General features: G+C 35.7%; 1 protein-coding gene across 1 annotated transcript in view; it reads right to left on the reverse strand.

The window, feature by feature from the left end:
* Window positions 1-1943: 1943 nt before the first annotated feature.
* The window catches only part of AGMO (alkylglycerol monooxygenase), a 328052-nt gene continuing 310141 nt past the window's right edge, over window positions 1944-19854 (reverse strand). Inside the window, exon 14 of the mRNA XM_054692404.1 lies at window positions 1944-2645. Within this exon, the coding sequence (XP_054548379.1) occupies window positions 2577-2645 (69 nt within the window). The 3' untranslated portion in view covers window positions 1944-2576. The remainder of the gene's footprint in view (window positions 2646-19854) is intronic.

The raw sequence follows: 19854 nt of genomic DNA on the forward strand, positions 1-19854 counted from the left end.
CCATTAAATGGAATAGGAAGCACTCTGAACTTAAACTATAGTCTATATATCTAAGGATTTGCCTTAGCTATCTGACTTCTTAGAATGAAAAAAAAAACATCATGCATTTTGGGATGCAGAGGTTTTAAATTTTATTTTGGCTATTGATTATGCATCATAGGCCTGAGCAAGTTTTTAAACCACAGATTTCAGACTTGTCTTCTATAAAATATTATTTTTTAAAGATTTATTTACGTCTACAACAGCTGGGGTGCAGTCCATAGGTGGGGGGCAGTGAGAGGATTCACCAGTGACAGATTGGGGAGAACAGGTGGATTGACTGAGAGGTCTACTGAACCATGTGGGTGACCTCCCTGGCCGGGATCGAACTTGTGCTGCAGTAGCTGCAGATTGCTTCATAGTGCTGCGTCTTAATCCCTTGTGCCACCAGGGAGGTCCCTATAAAATATTATCGATAGTACTTAATTTCTAAGATTTTGAGACTAAATGAAATAATGTTAAGTGTTACTCAAAAAATAAATCTACCCTTCCTCCATTTGTCCTTCTTATGGTAGATTAGCTAACGTGAGAGTTTTTAAAATTATTTGTAAAGTCTGTTTGCATCTCTTCACTAGAGGTTGTGAGTAATTGGTGTGTCCTATTTATAGTGCTTTCCCTCTGGAGAGAATGAGAGAGTTAAAGTACTTGCAGTCAAGAGTAAGCATAAATTACATGGTATCATTCAAGATCAATTTACAACATTAATAATAGCTATGTGATCTGTCATCATGTATTAGTGCTGGGCAAGAGAAAACTGGACTGGAAAATTAGCAAGGTTGAAGGTGAAGAACAGAGTGTCCCAGTTAACACACATAGGCCCTGGGAACACTACCTTTCTGGGAATCACTTCCACTTTCAAAGGCCTGGAAATTTGTAGCTCAAACATGTATGCATTTCTTAAAGAAAATCATAAATAATCATAGTGAGACTAACTAAAGGAGAAAAGAGGATGCATAGAGTTTATTCACAGAAAACTGAACTTTACCATAAAACCATTTTCTATCATGTTAAAATCTTTTTTTCTGAGTATAAACTCATTTTTAGGTCACTCCATAAATTCATATATATTCCAGCTTACACACGTACACACACACACGACTCGTGGGGAAACTATTAAACTATTCTGGCATGTTAAAATGTACTTAAATATTTGTGAAACATCTCTTTTCATTGCCATTTCTGAATGTAGAAAAATCTTTGGAATATAGAATCTATGTATTAAGAATGTTTATGCTGTAAGTTTAGCAATTTCAAGCCAGCAGAGGGCTCCCTGCTTTAACAGGATTCTATAGATGAAAAGTCCAGCAAGAACTATTGGCTAGTGACAAAGTAGGGCTTAATATTTGTAATGGGATTAAGTGTTTGCTCTAACTCTGTGTAAAAAATAAGGTATAAAAAGATGAATGAAGCCAAGCCAAGCCCTTCTTCTGATGCTTGAGGTGTGATTTGTTAATTTTTCCATCATGCAAAATTTAACCTTCTGATTTACCAGTTTCAAAAATAAGTATGCTTCAGTGCTACACCATGAGTCCACACACGCTTGAAATTGTTCCATATTTCTTTCAATAGTTCCATATTTTTCTTTTTTCAAAGCCCAAATAATATACTTTAAAAATGAGGTGGCCAACTCAACAACTTCTTTCACTTGGCAATAAATACAGGCAAAGTTCACTGGCAAAATAGCATTAATTGTCTTAGCGCTTATAACTTTGATTACTTAAAATGCAACTTTAAATCTAAGAAATATCAGATGAAGGGAAGAAAGAACCCAACTTTCAGTCCCCCGGCTTGAAACTTATACCACTTATTATTGTTTGTTCTCTCCTAACTAAACACCGGTGTATTTTTGCAACCCCAAAGAATAATGTACACACACACGCCTGGGCCAATTATACTTAGAGAGATTTATTAACATTATTGTGACAATTTAAAATAACAGAGAATTACTGCATGCTCCTTATCCTGCCAAAACAAATTGATCAAATACATCAGAGTAAGTATCACAAATTAATCTGCTTAATAAATTAATTCTGACAAATTCTATTCATTTTCATTTCAGTGATGTCTTTTTCTGTAATGTAGGTTACATGGTTTACAAAGGTAAACATAGCCTCATGCAGACAAATAATCTAATCCATTTCTTATGATGAGAAATATGTATCTAAACACAATGTAGGCAAACAGCAAAGGGAGTTGTCAAATCAATGCAAATGCCATCATTCTTTTTACTATTTTTAAGTTTTCATCTTTCCTCTTATTCTCATTGGCTTAGTTAGATACTACTAGTAAAATAGAATCATTATATTTGGCATAATTTGCCTTTGAATTTAGCAATGAAAGAAAGTAACTGCAACTGACTTAGTTTTAATAGAAAATAATAATGAGAAAAGCAAGCAAGAGTAAATAAGTATATATGCTTTCCATTAAAAAACCTTCTTACAATCACTGTATAAGATGATTACAATCCTTTAGACAGCAATAATACTGGTTGCAAGCAACTGATTAAAACAAGAGAATTATGTACAAACAAATTATTTTCAAGGGCTGGAGACAAGTTGTTTCATGCATTTCACTCCCCAGAAAGCAATGCAGAGGGAAAAAAAAATCTGAAAAAATAAAACACAAAGAGGAAAAACAATTAAAATGAAATCAATACTTTTGCTTAATTGAGTCAAAATATCTCTCATGGGAAAAAGAACATAAACCTTTAGAGAATTAAATTATTCAAACTGAAGCTAGCAGTTGTTCACTGATAGAATCTAGCCAATCCAGTTTAAGGCACATGTGAAGATAGGAGTGGGAGTAAAAAGTTTTGTTTTTGTGGCTTTTTTATTATATACTCACAAATTTAGGTCATTTCTAGGGATGGGGGCTATGTAAGTTAGATACTAAATGAAACAACTTTCTCTGGTCTTGGGGCATACTGCAAGTTGTACTTATTTTTAAATTATCTCATTGTCTTTATAGTTTAAGAGACCTTTGGAAAAAGATAAATAGAAACAGTATTTAATAATCATTCCTCTCTGATGCAATGTGGTAGAGCATATTAAGAAACATCACCCAACATGAATTAGAGTTTGAACAATGACCTTATCAGGTATATAAAGGTAATTTATTTAATTCTCTTTAAATTTGAAGACATAAATAAACCACAAGCAGCCACAAGAGATCATTTCATTTACTTTGTTGCTTTCAAGTATCACCACACATTTCCGATAATTTACCAAAATAAGCCACATAAAGCTCCTGATTTCTAACGATCATTGGCAGGAACATACGGTTGCACATTTCTCACCATGAGTAAACTAAATGCCATAATGCACATTTTTTATGCCTTTTGAGATAAAAATCCAGATACCATCAGAGTTTTCCTAAGTCTAATCCTTCCCATTATTCTTATCTATGCACCCAAATTAAGCTTTTATGATCTCCACTTTAGTTGGTACTACAGGGATGATAGAAAAAAACAAATTAAAAAAAAAAAAAAAACACAAACAGCTGGGGTTATCAGGACAGTTTTGTAAGTTTCTTCATATTTTTATTTGCAAACTTCTCCAAGCTAATAAAATATGATCAATTATCTCCCCCATCCCAAGAAGAGCACTAGTCCAAAAGAATATTTATTATATATAAATGTGTCTAATACACACACATTCATATGAGACATTAAGATAAAAATTATTATTTACAATAGGTAAGCTATGGAAACAACCCAAATGCCCAAAAACAGATGATTGGATCAAGAAGATATGGTATATATATATATATATATATATATATATATATATATATACACACACACACACAATGGAATATTACTCAGCAATCCAAAAAGATAAACTCATGCCATTTGCAGCAACATGGATGGAGCTGGAAGGGACTGTGCTCAGTGAAATAAGCCAGAAAGAAAAAGAAAAATATTGGATGGTTTCATTTATTGGAGGAATGTAGAGAAACCAACTAAGGGATCAGGAAAAAACAGACATAATAAAGTGAAAATCAAAATCAACTGGCACCCATAGACCAGAGACATTCTGTAGGGGAGGAAATCAGGGAGAAGGCTCAGGAAAGGGGTGGGAGGAGCACAAGGGACTATGGTGATGGTGCACAGGTGAATTGGTGGTGGGAATTTCACAGGAAATCATACATTGTAAAAAATGAAGGGTGGTGTAATAAATATATAATATGTATACGCATATTAATAATAAGATAAAAGCATGGGACTACTCTGGGTTGATGGACTGAGATAAGGCACTAATTAGGCCAGCCACTAATTCACAGAAAATATCCTAAACTGTGCTAATCTTGCTATTAAAGACTGAATATGGAAAACAACAAAAAACCCCTCTTGGTTTAAAGTTGTTCAGTTTCATTTGAGATTTCTGACTCTTTCTAAAGAACTATTACATAGTTTATTTTAATCAATATGAAATTTTTCTTCAAATTCATGCAATCATATTAAACTATAACATCTACAAATACGCAAAAATACAAAAATACAATCAGCATTTATATTGATACAGATGTCAAGAACAATATTAACATTTGAAGTTGCCTTAGAAATCAAATACAATATATTTAAAGGCTGGTTTTGATTTTGTTTCTTTTCACTGTAATTCAAGAAAAATGACCTCATGGGATTTCTCATGATGGTGCCAGGTAAAATAAAATCATGATTGCAGAGTATTTGTGAAAGCCCTCAGATCTGTGCCATGAATTACATTTTTCTATAAAGATGGATTAATGTTGACAGAGAGACGCCCAGAAAACAACTTTCAAGTGGGACAGAGATGATAAATCTGCAATATCAGGACAGTTTAATTTGGATCTATAATAGTCACTGAGCAACTAGTAGATACTTTATATTGTGCAAGGTAATGGAATCTGTGATATGTTTGGCAATAGAAGGTTTTATCGGTTTTGAATCTAGTGTCCAGTGTCACAGGATTATTTTCACGGGTGAAAGCTAGAGGGAATGATTTCAGTAAAACCTTTAAAACTGTATGTAAAATTTTGTATGTCATGATTCTCCTCTTCCACATCCCCTCCCTCTCACTCAAACTTTCATCTGGAACCCCAGAAATGTTTAAAATTTCAAATCTAACACGAGAATGAAAATATCACTATATAACCCATGCATTTGTTGTTAATCCACCACCTCACAATCAAATCTTTCTACTTTTGCAACTATGATTAAAGTCTTATTTTCCATACCTAACTCAATCAACCCCAAAAGCTTGCTTTTCCAGCTTCTTACCAAAAAATGTTTCTAGCTTCTTACCAAAAAATACAATGTTGCACTGTTTGCCATTTTATTTTCTTTGTCCTTTGCCACCAGACCCCTATGCATTATCACTGAAAATAGAGTGCGGGAATAAAGTCATGGAGCAGAGGGGTCCTGATTTGATTCAGCTACAATGCTCAATGAGAACCATGCTGAGGTGTGGCATTTTCCTAAGTGCCTTTACTAGATTCTGATGTTTAATTCTCATGATAAACCTGAAAGATAAACATCCAGTTTGCTGAGGAGGCAATAGTCACTCAGAATTTTTGTGATTTGCCATGAAATCAGAAGTCTACTACACATCAGAGCTAGGGTGATGGTTTTCATTCACTATCCTTAAGAAAATCTAACTGCACATCCTGAACAGTCAGTTCAATGAATATGAATATCAGTAATGAATTCATTTCCTCTGTAGGTATCACCTGCACTTGCCTGGTGATTTTTGAGTCAGTAACTGCCAGGATATGGAGGCTTTACACAATCAGAATTTTAAGCATACATTGGAGTTTTTATACATAATGAAGTCCAGATTGGTATAGGATCAAAATAATGTGTGACCTTGCAATGTTCACTCTGTTTTATTAGATAACAATTAAGTAGGAAAAAACACATTTACTCTTTCTTTTAAATATGACTTAAGTGTCTAAGTATATATTCATATATACTTTATACTTGAAAAGTAATTAAAATGGATTCAACAATTAAGTGATTATGATTGATTATTGTAGTCATTCCATTTAAATTTTCTCATGCCCAATCTTTCTCTTGATTTTTTTTTATTAAGCTATTCTTGAAGAAACAGCTGATCAGATTAAATGTATCATTTGAGAAACCAGTTCACGAACACATTTCTTAACCAACTGTTAAATCAAGACAGGAAGATTACCACACAGGCTAGTATAAGAATAAATGGCATGCAAAGCAGGGTTTTTTGTTTTTTGCTTTTTTGCAACTTTCTTCTCTAATCTATAGATATGTTTCTGGACATGTATAAACTCAGTGAATGATCATTTTATCCTAGGTCTGTAAAGCCCCATGAATTTAACAGCTGGATGCAAAATATGAAACAGAGGAAGTTCACTTTTGGTGTCAAGCTCTCCTTGCACTAACACATCATTAGTGGCCTTTGTCTTCAGGCTATTTCCTCGACTTCCCAGAGCCCTCGACTCTGATGCCTGAACTCTGGCCTGTACAGATGCTCTCCACATTTCCTCCACCCCTTTCCAAAAAAGCTCATCAATTGGCAGGTGGCTAATCTGAGCTACTAATCCATACTAAACACCAGTGGAACTGATGTATTATTCTGCTGCCCTTCTTAGTTATGTCTCTGCTTTAACAGGTCTTATTAAAAGTGGCCCTTCTTATGAGCATCAGGCATTTAATCTTAAAGGAGAGAGAACAGTATCAGAAGAGGCATTTGGGTGTATGTGGCATCTCCTCAAACTGCTACTACTCAAATCACAGAGCTAGTGCATTGTTCTTATACCTCTGTGTACATGTGTTTCTGTGGTTTGAATTCACCTACCATATTTATATGTAAATGATCTGGTGCAAAAAGAAAAAAAATACCTTGAGCAATAGGCAATTTCTATTAGAACTAGCAATACCATACATTGATGGAGGTGGTAAGAGATCTCAAATTATCTTACTATTATATAAACTGGCAAGTAAAATGAAAGATTTAAAGTACTATCAAAATCAGTCACAAGACAAAGAAAACCTCTGAAACACTAAATCTCTAAAAAGTTGACTGAACAAGTTAGAAAAGCTAAGACATTTTGTAAATGATGGATAAATCTACTTGCCAAATTCTACCTTGCTAAGGAAGAAACAAATATATTTTAAATGTGAAATAGCATTTCTATGAAGATTTGAGACACTTTCAAAAAATTAAAAAAATAACCATTTTCCTTATTGCATAATTTTCAAAGTCAAACTTAGACTTCTGTACTGATTTCCAGAAATTAATGTACTTATACCTATAACAATTCTAAATGTAAGAGTATATTTTTACCTAAAAATTCTTTCTCTTTTAAATGTAAGAGTATATTTTTACCTAAAAATTCTTTCTCTAACATTGATGACATAAAATACCAATTATCTGGTTATACAACACAACTATAACAACCACCATTCCAATAATTTGTCTTAAAGGAAATACATTAAAATATACAGATGTTTTTACTAAATTATTTGTGGAAAATTAGAAGCAATTGTTAAATATACTTCATATATATAAATAAATAAATAAATATATATATATATATACACATAAAATACAGATCATTGTCTGCTCTACAGATAAGAACTTAAACAGAGATCCAACCTGAATTGCTACAAATCATCTTTCTTTCCTATTCATGCAAGGGAACAAATAAACACAAACAGCTAGAGTAGAACTGGAGCCAAAGTACTCGAGTTCCTGAAACAAAAACATCCGGAAGTTATTAGGTAATAGTACAGTACATTTTCTCTAGAATTTTGCAGAAACAAAGTTTAACAAATGCCAACACAAAGAAATTGACAATTATCAATTTTACTTTCAGTATATTCGACATATGATCAAATGAGTCATATGTAGACACACTCAAAAAGCTTAAGAGAAATAATTTCCAGACATTGAAATATTACCTGCAAATCTTCCATTTTCTAATGTTTATTTCTATATCTTTCCAGAGCAGATATAATCACAGGTAATTTATTTTTTTATAATAAATTTTATTTTTATATTCCCCATACAATTGCAACCCCCCCATTCTGACCCCAATCCCTCCCATCCCGCCCCCCACCCCTCAAAAAGTGTCTCTGGTTCATAGTTTTTTGTTGATTTTGATTTTTTCTTTCTTATAGTTATTCATTTTCCTGGTCCCTTATTTAAGTTTTCTAGATTCCTGCTATGAGTGAGACCATCCGGTATTTTTCTTTATCTTTTTGGCTTATTTCACTGAGCATGATCCCTTCCAGTGCCATCCATGTTGCTGCAAATTGCATGTGTTTATCTTTTTTGAATACTGAGTAATATTCCATGGTATATATGTACCACATCTTCTTGATCCAGTCATCTATTTTTGGGCATTTGGGCTGTTTCCAAAGCTTAGTTATTGTAAATAGTGCTGCTATAAACATAGGGGTGCAGGTGCTCTTTGGAATTGATGTTTCTGTGTCCTTTGGGTAAATACCTAGGAGTGGAATTGCTGGATCATATGGAAGCTCTATGTTTAGTAGATCCAGAAATCTCCACACAGCTCTCCATAGTGGTTGGACCAGTTTGCACTCCTACCAACAGTGCAGGAGAGTTCCTTTTTCTCCACAACCTCACCAACATTTGTTGTTGCTAGTTTTTTTAATATGTGCCATTCTCACTGGTGTAAGATGGTATCTCATGGTAGTTTTGATTTGCATTTCCCTGATAACTAGTGATGTTGAACATTTTTTCATATGCCTGTTGGCCATTTGTATTTCCTCTTCAGAGAAGTTTCTTTTTAGCTCTTCTGCCCATTTTTTGACTGGATTATTTTCTTTGTTGTTGTTGAGGCTCATCAGCTCTTTGCAGATTTTTGTGATCAGTCCTTTATCATTAGTGTTGGGTGCAAAAATGTTCTCCCAGTCAGTGGGGTTTCTCTTTGTTTTTGTTATTGTCACTTTTGCTGTGCAGAAGCTCTTTAATTTGATGTAGTCCCAGCTGTTTATCTTTGCCTTCACTATCACTGCTTTGGGTGATGTATCTGTAAAGATGTCTTTGATGTGCAAATCACATAGTGTTTCGCCTATATTTCCTTCTATATATTTTATGGTTTCAGGTCTTATGTCTAGTTCTTTCATCCATTTTGAGTTGATTTTTGTGTATGGTGTAAGGTAGTGGTCAAGCTTCATTCTTTTGCATGTAGCAACCCAGTTTTCCCAGCACCATTTATTGAACAAACTTTCTTTGCTCCAATGCATAGTCTTTGCTCCTTTGTCAAAGATTAGTTGACCATAAATATGTGGGTTTATTTCTGGATTTTCTATTCGGTTCCATTGGTCTGTATGTCTGTTCTTGTTCCAATACCATGCAGTTTTGATGATTATGGCTTTGTAGTATAGTTTGAAGTCTGGGAGTGTGATGCCTCCATTCCCTTCTTTCTTTTTCAGGAGAGCTTTGGCTATTAGGGGTTTTTTGTGATTCCATATGAATTTCATCAATAATTGTTCTATTTCTTTGAAGAATGACATTGAAATTTTGATTGGAATAGCATTGAATCTGTATATTGCTTTTGGTAGGATGGCCATTTTAATAATGTTTATTCTTCCAATCCATGAGCAGGGGATGTCTTTCCATTTCTTTGTGTCTTCTTCTATTTCTTTTAACAGTGTTTTATAGTTTTCTTTGTATAGGTCCTTTACCTCTTTTGTTAGATTTATTCCCAAATATTTGATTTTTTTTGTTTCAATAATAATAGGGATGGTTTTTTAGATTTCTTCTTCTTCAGATTTATTGTTTGTGTATAGGAAGGCTACTGACTTGTGTGTGTTGATTTTGTATCCTGCCACTTTACTGAACTGATTGATGAGTTGAATTAGTTTTTTGGTGGAGTTTTTGGGGTTCTCTATGTATATTATCATATCATCTGCAAATAGTGATAGTTTGACTTCTTCTTTTCCTATTTGGATTCCTTGTATGTCTTTCTCTTGTCTTATTGCTCTGGCTAGGACTTCCAGTATTATATTGAAAAGCAGTGGTGAGAGTGGACATCCTTGTCTTGTTCCAGATCTTAATGGAATTGCTTTCAGCTTTTCACCATTGAGAATGATACTGGCTGTTGGCTTGTCATAGATGGCCTTTATGATGTTGAGGTATGTTCCTTGTATCCCAAGAATTTCAAGGGCTTTTATCATGAATGGGTGTTGTGCTTTGTCAAAAGCATTCTCAGCATCTATTGATATTATCATATGGTTTTTATATTTCTTTTTGTTGATGTGTTGGATAATGTTGATTGATTTTCAGATGTTAAACCATCCTTGTGTCCCTGGAATGAATCCTACTTGGTCGTGGTGAATTATCTTATGGATACATTGTTGGATTCTGATAGCTAAAATTTTGTTGAGGATTTTTGCATCAGTGTTTATTAGGGAGATTGGCCTGTAGTTTTCCTTTTTTGTGTTGTCCTTGTTTGGTTTTGGTATTAGTGTAATGTTGGCTTCATAGAACGTGTTTGGTATTGTCTCTTCCTTCTCAATTTTTTGGAAGAGTTTGTGAAGGATAGGCACCAATTCATCTCTGAATGTTTGGTAGAATTTTTTGTAAATCCATCAGGTCCTGGGCTTTTGTTTTTGGGGAGGTTTTTGATTACCATTTCAATTTCGCTGCTTGTAATTGGTCTGTTTAGGTGTTCTATTTCTTCTTTATCTAGCTTTGGGTGATTGTAGAGTTGTAGGAATTTGTCCATCTCCTCTAGATTGTTGAACTTGTTTCCATACAACTCTTCTTTGTAGTTACTGATTATTCTTTTGATTTCTCCTGTGTCCATTGTGATTTCTCCTCTTTCATTTGTGATCCTGTTTGTTTGTGCTTTCTACCTTTTTTCCTTTGTGAGCCTGGCTAGGGGTTTGTCTATTTTATTGATTTTTTCGAAGAACCAGCTCTTGGTTTCATTAATCTTTTGAATTGTTTTTTTAGTTTCAATTTCATTTATTTCTGCTTCGGTTTTTATTATTTCTTTTCTTCTACTGGTTTTGGGTGTTTTTGTTGTTCTTTTCCTAGATCTTTGAGCTTCGAGATTAGGTTGTTTCTTTGAGTTTTTTCTTGTTTCTTGATGTGAGCTTCTATTGCTATATATTTTCCTCTTATTACTGCTTTTGCTGCGTCCCATACATTTAGGATATTGGTGTCCTCCTTGTCATTCAATTCAAAGAATTTTTTAATTTCTTCTTTGATCTCCTCATTAGTCCAGTGGTCTTCCAGTAGTGTGGTTTTTAGTCTCCATGAGGTAGGAAAGTTCCTTGCCTTCTTTTTATGGTTTATTTCTAGCTTGATGCCTTCATGGTCAGAAAAGATGGTTGGTATGATTATAATCTTGGTGTATCTGTTGATGTTTGTCTTGTGCCCCAGTATGTGATCGATCCTGGAGAATGATCCGTGTGTGCTTGAGAAAAATATGTACTCCATTTTTTGGGGGTTTAGTGTTCTATAGATGTCTGTTAAGCCCAAATGCTCTAGGTCCTTATTTAGAGCTTTAGTTTCTTATTTTTTGTCTTGTTGATCTATCCATTGTTGATAGTGGTGTGTTGAAGTCTCCCACTACATGTGTGTTTTCTCTGATGTCTGTTTTCAGAGAGGACAACAGTTGTCTGATATATTTTGGTGCTCCTTCGTTTGGTGAGTATATGTTAATTAGTGTTATTTCTTCTTGAAGTATTGTCCCTTTGATCATAATGTAGTGACCGTTGGGATCCCTTTTTATTTTTTTGAGTTTGAAATCTGTTTTATCTTATATAAGTATAGCTGTTCCTGCTTTCTTTTTTGGTCCATTTGCTTGTAGGATTGTTTTCCATCCTTTAACTTTGAGTCTATTTTTATCTTTTGTAGCTAAATGTGTTTCCTGGAGACAGCAAAAGGTTGGGTTTTGTTTCTTAATCCAGGCTGCAACTCTGTGTCTTTTTATTGAAGAGTTTAGTCCATTTACATTTAGGGTTAATATTGATATGTTAGCATCTGTATTTGCCATTGTGTTTGTCTTTCCTTTCCTTTGATTTTATTTATTCTTTTAATATCTTTTTTTTTCCTTGCCTTCTTTCGTTGTTATTCGTCCCTCTGAGGTTCTGGCTTTAGGATTCCTTGTAGTATTTTTTGGAGTGGGGGTTTATTGGTAATGAAGTTCCATAGTTTCTGTTTTTCTGGGAAGGTCCTTATTCTTTCTTCATAGAGGAAGGAAAGCTTTACGGGATAGAGTATTCTTGGTTGACATCTGTTTTCTTGGAGTCTGTTGACTATGTCCTTCCACTCTCTCCTTGCCCGTAGTGTTTCTTCAGAGAAGTCTGATGTCAGCCTGATTGGTTTTCCTTTGAATGTTATTTGTTTCTTCCCTCTTGTCATCTTCATTATTTTTTCCTTGTCCTGGATTCTTGGGAGCTTCACTATTATGTGTCTTGCTGTATTTTTCCTTTCATCATGGAAGTTTGGTGTTCTTCTTGCTTCTTGTATATCAATTTTCAGCTCCGTCTTCACATTTGGGAAGTTCTCTTCAATTATCTCCTGGAATATTTTCTCTGTTCCTACATCTCTCTCCTCTCCTTCTGGTATTCCTATAACTCTTATATTTCCTTTCCTCATGGTGTCCGATAGTTCCCGAAGACTTTCTTCGTTCTTTTTCCTTCGTACTTCTCTTTCCTTTTCTGTTTTGGTTCTTTTTATTTCTGTGTCTTCAAGAGAACTTATTCGTTCTTCCATTTCATCTATTCTGCTTTCATTGCTTTCCCCAGAATTCTTTAGTTCTTCCATTAATTCTTTGATCTCCTGCATTTCTTTTACTTCCCTCTTTAGGGACTCAATTTCATTCTTCTGATCATTGATTATTTTTGCCTTATCATTGTTTTCCTTTATGACTTCTGTCAGTTTTTTAATCACGGCAATTTTAAATTCTCTTTCTGGAAGGCTCAGATGTTCTTCCAAGTTACTGTCGTTGCAGTCTGGGGGCTGGTTTTCTTTTTGTGGTGTGCTTCTTCCCTGAGGAGTTGCTAGGTTGCGTGTGGTTCTTCTACTCCCTACTGTCTGTTTTCTAATTTGCCGTATGCATTGGCACACTGTGTTGTTGGGACTGGCCGGCATCTTGGGTGAGCTTCTCTGCTCCCCTCTGGCTCCTCCGGGAGCCATCTGTCAGTTTCAAGCAGTCTTTACTGAAGAAAGGTCCCTGTTCTAAAATGCCGATGTGGGGACACACTCCCATGTGCGCCTGGTCTGCCCCGGCGGTGGGTTCCTGCTCCCCCTCTGGGCTTGTACTGCAGGCCAGAGGTGTTCTGGTGTGGGCGAACTTCCCCGGCTCACCTCTGGCTCCTGAGGGAGCCTTCTGCAGGCAGTCTTTACTGAAGAAATGTCCCTGTTCTAAAATGGCGATGCAGGACACACTCCCTGCGTGTCCAGTCTCAGGCACACTCTTCTGCGCGCCTGGTCTGCCCCGGCTTTGGGTACTCGCTCCCCCTGTGGGCTCAGAATACTGGTCGGCAGGGGCCCGGCGTGGGCTAACTTCCCAGCTGGCCACTGGCTCCTCCAGGAGCCTCTGGTGGTTTCAAGTCGCTAGGTGGCGCCAGAGATCTCTCCTAGAGCCCTTGGGTAGCTGTTTTTTTTTTTTTTTTTCACCCCATGGGACAGGAAACAGAGCGGGAATGGTAGGGTAAACCTCAACGGCTTTGGGGTGCTGTGTCTGCCTTGTGCCCCACCGTCGTGGAGAACCCACACCCCGATTTTTGTGCTCCGGATCTCAGTTCCAAAGCCCTCAGGTCCAGGACGTGGGCTGTAGCCCAGTTCAGTGTCCACAGAATGGCGTCTTTTGCACCCTGCTCCCGTGCCTGGGTGCCTGGTTCCTGGATACTCAGTGAGGGACTTTCACCTCAGTGAGGGTCTTCGCGCACGTCTCCCTTCAAGCCTAGGTCGCAGGCGCGGGGACCTGGGCAGCCGCGATCCCAATCCGCGTTTGCTTTTCAACGGCGCTGCTTTTCCGCGCTATCCCGATCCCGATCCGCGTTTGCTTTTCCAGCACGCCGCTTTTCCGTGCAAGCTTACCGGGCGGGCCCGGGGCTGTGTGCTGGTCCTGGCCTCCTCCTGGGGGGCGGTGTCTCTGTTTAATGGCGCCCGGAGCTCACCTCCGCGGCGGATCCTGCAGGGTTCTCCACAGCTCCCGTTCACGGGGTGTGGTGGCTGCAATAGTTCCTTTCCACTCCCAGTCCTGCTTGCTGCGTAGTTTGTTCTTGTTGGTGGTTTTAGTTTGTTGTTTTCCCCCTCTCTGTTGGTCGGAGAGTGCCGACTCTGTGGGCGGGGGAGGGGAGCAGGGTTCTGTGCTTTCCTCCCTTCTAGTCCTCGTTTATGGCAACTTTCTTCTTTGGGTAGTTTGCTAGAGTAGTCCGTTTATCTTCCCTGTCCCAGTTCTTACTGGGACCTGCTGCTTTTCCTCCCTATTAACTTTTTTTAATGGGAGATCTTACTCGCAGAGTCTCCTTGCCGCCATGTTGCTCCGCCCATCTAATCACAGGTATTTTAATGTGATCTTATAAAGATTGGTACATACTTAGGCTTTAAATCATATATTATTAAATTAGTTTAATATAAAGTTCTTAACTAAGGCAATACAATATAAAAAAATTAATGTGAATGTCCATGTGATAAAATGCTTTATTTGAAAAGAATATATATTTTTCTCAACCATTACATATCTTCTGATAGTGTTTTAAATAAAAGAATGTACTAAACATGCCATGATCATATATTTAAAGAAAACAAATACAAAATAAACATTAGGGCCAAATTTGAAAGTAATTTGACTGAACTCTGAAAACTGAAAAATCAGATATTTCACTACTTAACTACTCAGTGGGGGGCAAAGGACCTTATAATTATAGTGACAAAAAAAGCACTAAGTTAATTTAGACAACAAAAGCAGAAGCTTTCATTGCAACTATTTCTTCAGTTCCCCAGAGATGATTACCTCTTTTTATACACAACAATTTATTCTAAAAGTCTAAGCTGCTCAAGAAAGTGTGTATGCTTTCAACAATTCTTCCATGGAATACACTATTTCTTCATCCAGACCACATTTGAACTATCAGGGTAACTTTTGAAAACCATAAATATCAGTAAGAAGATTAGAGATTTCCAAGTCCTACCTACATTTCAGAGAATATATTTGAAGACAGTTGGCATGAATTAGCTACCGTGCATGCAAACCCATCTGGTCGAAATTGTATAAACCATAATTAGCGTAAAGTGAAAATAGATGCTACATTTCTCAAAAACATCTGTGGAGTTTTCAGTTTTTGAATACAAAGCTACAAATAAAGCGTCTTTATAGAGGTATAACTTTAAAACTTTGCAATATTATCAAGCTTTGTTCTAAAAATATGATCACTTAGTGGTATGGATCTTAAAATCACCTTTGATTACTTATTACTTTCTGACTTTCTTTATACCCAGTGATATATCTTTAATTTTTATCAATCCTGGAAAATTTCTAAATACATACTCTGACTATATTGGTTTTGTTCTCAATTTTTCTGAGGTTAGGGTTTTTTTTTAATTTTGAAGTTTGTAAAATGGATCATTATAAATGCCCAACTTACCACAATTAATACACAGAGGAAAAGTAAAGAGACAGCCAAAGTTGACTGGAAATAAGTTATATCCAGAGGATGGCCAGAATATGTGCCTTGTCAAAACTGAATTCTAATTGTCCAAGTGCTTGATATTACAGAAGGGTAAGATTTGACTTTTATGTATTAAAATTAGTGATGGGAAAAACCACTGAAAGACTATGACTTTACTTTTTTGAAGTTATCAGGTAATTCAGTGAATTTAAAAATACATTCATTAAATTTCCTTTTCTTTTCTATTTCCACAAATAAGTTCTGGCTACAACTAGCAATAAAACTTCATTTAATTTTCCTGGGTATGCCTTATATTGGCACAAACTTATTTATTTCCCATCAGTATATCTCAAAACTGAAAAAAAAAATTGAATAAAATATTGCTGGATTTATTACAGTTCTCAAGTCTCCTCATCGAACTCCGCAATGATGAAAAACTTGGTATTTAATCTAAAATTCAACTCACAACACCCTTCTAATATCTGTTTATTTCTGACTACTGAAATTTAAAGCATATGCATCTAAAAGTCAGGGTTTTATTCCAACAAAAATGATCAAGAAAAACATTCAGTCTTAATTTACCAAAATGTCATTTTTGTGGTAAATGAATGGCAAACCCTGTCAAATAATCCCATCACAACAGCACACTGATTTTCAGCATATCCTAAGTGTCCAGAGCTGTCTTCTGCCAATTCTCTGACATAAATCGAGAGCCTAGGTCATCTCTAATGGATAGCAATTTTTAATACAAGATGTACAGAAAAATCTGGAAGAGCATGAGTTTCCAAATGCAGAATCCATTTGATACAGCAAATCTAGGATTTTTAGTGTGTGGTTAAAAAATTCTTTGTATTTGCCTGCTATCTAGGAAACAAAACAAGTATCCTTAAGAATAAGTTCATGGTTAGGGAGAAAATGCCATGTTTACAGAAATAATAGTGATGTCTGGTTTTAAAAACAGGACAGCATATCATGGAAAGATATGTTTTCAAAAGATCCCTTTGTATTGTTTTTGCTTGTGTCAAATGGATGATTGGAGCCCCAGTAAATGGGAACCTCCCAGAGTAGGCTAAATACAAGGCCAACAACCCACATATGGCTTGCAGCTTGGGGGATTTCTCTCAATGTTCTGCCAGAGATGGGACTGCCCAAATGGTTTCTCACATAAGTCCTAAGTCATAAACTGTATCCTACTAGGCCAGCCATGCCAGAACTGGACCCAAGGGTATATGGAGTCTTGGCTGATGGGAAACAATGACTGCTTCCTAAGGAAGCCACAGCTGCTTTCCTGAGAGACACCCCAGATGCCTGAGTTTTCCCTTACTTTCCATTTTTGACTACCTGTTCTGGCAACAGTTCCAACAGAGGGGGAGGCAGGCAGCAGGCACCCAGCTGTTTCCAATAAGCCTTGGCAATGTAGGTACTGATTACATAAACACTGCAAACATTCAAAGAACATATTTCCTAGCTTTTACACTATAAAAAAAGGTGTGAGTCTAAACCAACATTCTACATCGACTTTACTCCAAATAATGATGACGAGCATGATGATAAAGATGACAGTGATATTAATGATATGGCTTTAATTGTGAGAGGAAAATTATTAAAGGAAATATGAAGTTCTGGGAATGAACTCAAATTATACAGAGAGAATTGGAAAGATGTGAAATTTCCATCCTTCAGGGTTAAGAATATATTTTTTTCTTTATGAAATAGCAAGGATAAAATGTGCACTTAATTCACTTCTAAGTTTTCTCACAACCTAGACAAAAAACAATCAGATGTTGCATTAACCATTTGGTTTATAACACATTTCCCTTTTCATTTACATATATTCAAAATATTATTTTAAACTCTTAATACATGAAAATATTCAAGAAAGTATATTAATGAAATTTTATACAAGGCCCTTTTGCTTTTATTAACATCAGATCCAAAAATCCCGAGATGCTCCATTACATTCTAATTAAGATTAATTTTAAAGGCAAAACTTGCATGTTGACCATATCTGAAACATACAGGAGTGGGGGAGAGCAATCAAAACAGGGCAGGGAAGAGCACAAGGAACTATGGTGATGGTTCACAGGTGATGTGGTGGGAGACATATAGGGACTACACTTGAGGGGAGAAATCAAATATCATACAAAAATGAACAATGATGTAAGAAAAAAAAAGTTGGATAAAAAGGACTAATTATAAATATATCTAAAATATATCTACTTATTAATCTGATATTTAACAACAGATTCTTATAGGCCTCAAATGCAGGTTTATGAATTTTTTAATGTTTTCTTATTGAATATATTAGATCAAGAATTGAATTGGAGCTTCAGTAGTCTATATTTCCAGATGACTGTTCAATTTCCTGTATAAAAAAGGGATGTTCCTGTCACAAAGAACAGGATTATATTTAACTTTTTACAAGGTTCTCACTTATTTTTACCTCAGTGATTTGCAAAAATGATCTTTGGTATGTCAATTCTTTTCTCTAAATCTATTGCTTTGCCATAATTTTCTTTCCTCCAAGTTGATGATATAAATTCTTTGACATGAATTTTAAATTGGTTTCTTTCAAAGAACAAATGCATTTAATAAAATCAGCAGAGGGAGTATTTTTACTATAGTCCTGGAAAAATAGTTTTGGACAAAGTAGTCAAGTGTTAAATTAAAAAATAAATAGTTATTATCAGGAAATCTGAATATCATGGGTAAATTAGTAACTAGACTAATAATGATAAATCTCATACACATTGCAGTTGCCTTAGGATATAAATTGACCTGAATCAAATTAGCACTCTAGAAAAGGAGTAAGATTAGGTTGTCCCAACTCCACATAAATTATTTTCCTCCAGAAAGTTACCTAGCTTCATTAAATTTTCACAAGATTAGAGTGACTGCTGACTCAAAAAATTAATTGTGAAGTGCCATAAAGATATAAGATTGACAATAAAAGCATGCTGCTTTCTCATGTTAAAAAGATTCCCTAAACTCAAAGTGAACATAGCATCAGAGATAAGGAGGCACAGTCTGCAAGTAGAATTTGGAATGTTAGATTTAGCAACGCCAGCTCTTCCTCACTGATGGTGATAAGTTAAAATGATGCTTTCGGAGTTCTCCTGCCCATGGGTGACTATGCAGGTATCGCTCTCTTTTCTCCCTTTCCCAATAAACCCGGCTTCAAAATGTTAAAAAAACAAAGAAACAAACAAAAAACCGATGCTTTCAAAACTATGAATATATAATTATTGCTGAGAAAATATTAGCCTCATGGACTTGATTATTTAGTTTCTTTAACAAGTTTGGGAAGTTTTCCTCTGATTTCTTTGAATAAGTTCTCTTTCCTGTCCCCTTCTGGGATACACGTTATCCTTTTGCTGCCTTTGCTGATGGAGTAGGGTAGTTCTTAAAGTAATCTTCATTTTTCTGTTTACATCCCATGTTTCTCTCTTTCTTCACTTGGGTCCTCTTTGTATTACTATGTTTAAGGTCACTGATTTGATCCTCATTTTAGCCTATTTTGATTCCAGATCTTTCTCAGAAATTTTAAGTCTGACTTATGGAGCTTTTTACATCGGAATCCATTATTTTCTTACTTAAAATTCTGATGTCTACCTTGTGTTCATTAATTTTATTTATGAGCTCATTAATTTTTCTGATTGTTATATATTTTGAATAACGTTTTGGAGTCATCTTGTATCTCTTTGACTTGTCTGTTTTCTTTACCTTTTTGATTTTCTTTTATGGCAATTTTCAACTTTAATAGGAGACAACTTCTCTGTATTTGTGGTTAGACTCTGGAGCATTTTTCTCTCTTTGGGTTCCACATTTCCTTGAGGTCTCTAGTTGTCATGTTTTATATAATTTTCATCTATGTATTTTGTTGCTTTTTCAATAATTTATATATATCTATAATCTGTAGTAATTTACAGAATTGAATTCCTTTAACTTTTCCAACAGGTTGTGTTGTGGTTTTTATTTTTTATTTATTTTTATAAAGATTTATTTATTTATGTATACAAGAGCTGGGGCACAGGCCAGAGATGCGGGGGGTGAGAGGATCCACCAGAGACAACGTGGGGATCACACAGACTGACTGAAATACACTGCTGAGGGGAGCAGCAGGCAAGACAAGAGAGGTCTGCCTCGCCATGGACCGAACTCGTGCTGCAGAGGCTGCGGATTGCTTCAATAGTGAGGTGCTT

Source organism: Talpa occidentalis, unplaced genomic scaffold (genome assembly GCF_014898055.3).
Source record: "Talpa occidentalis isolate TD23 unplaced genomic scaffold, MPIMG_talOcc4v2.1, whole genome shotgun sequence".
NCBI lineage: Eukaryota > Metazoa > Chordata > Mammalia > Eulipotyphla > Talpidae > Talpa > Talpa occidentalis.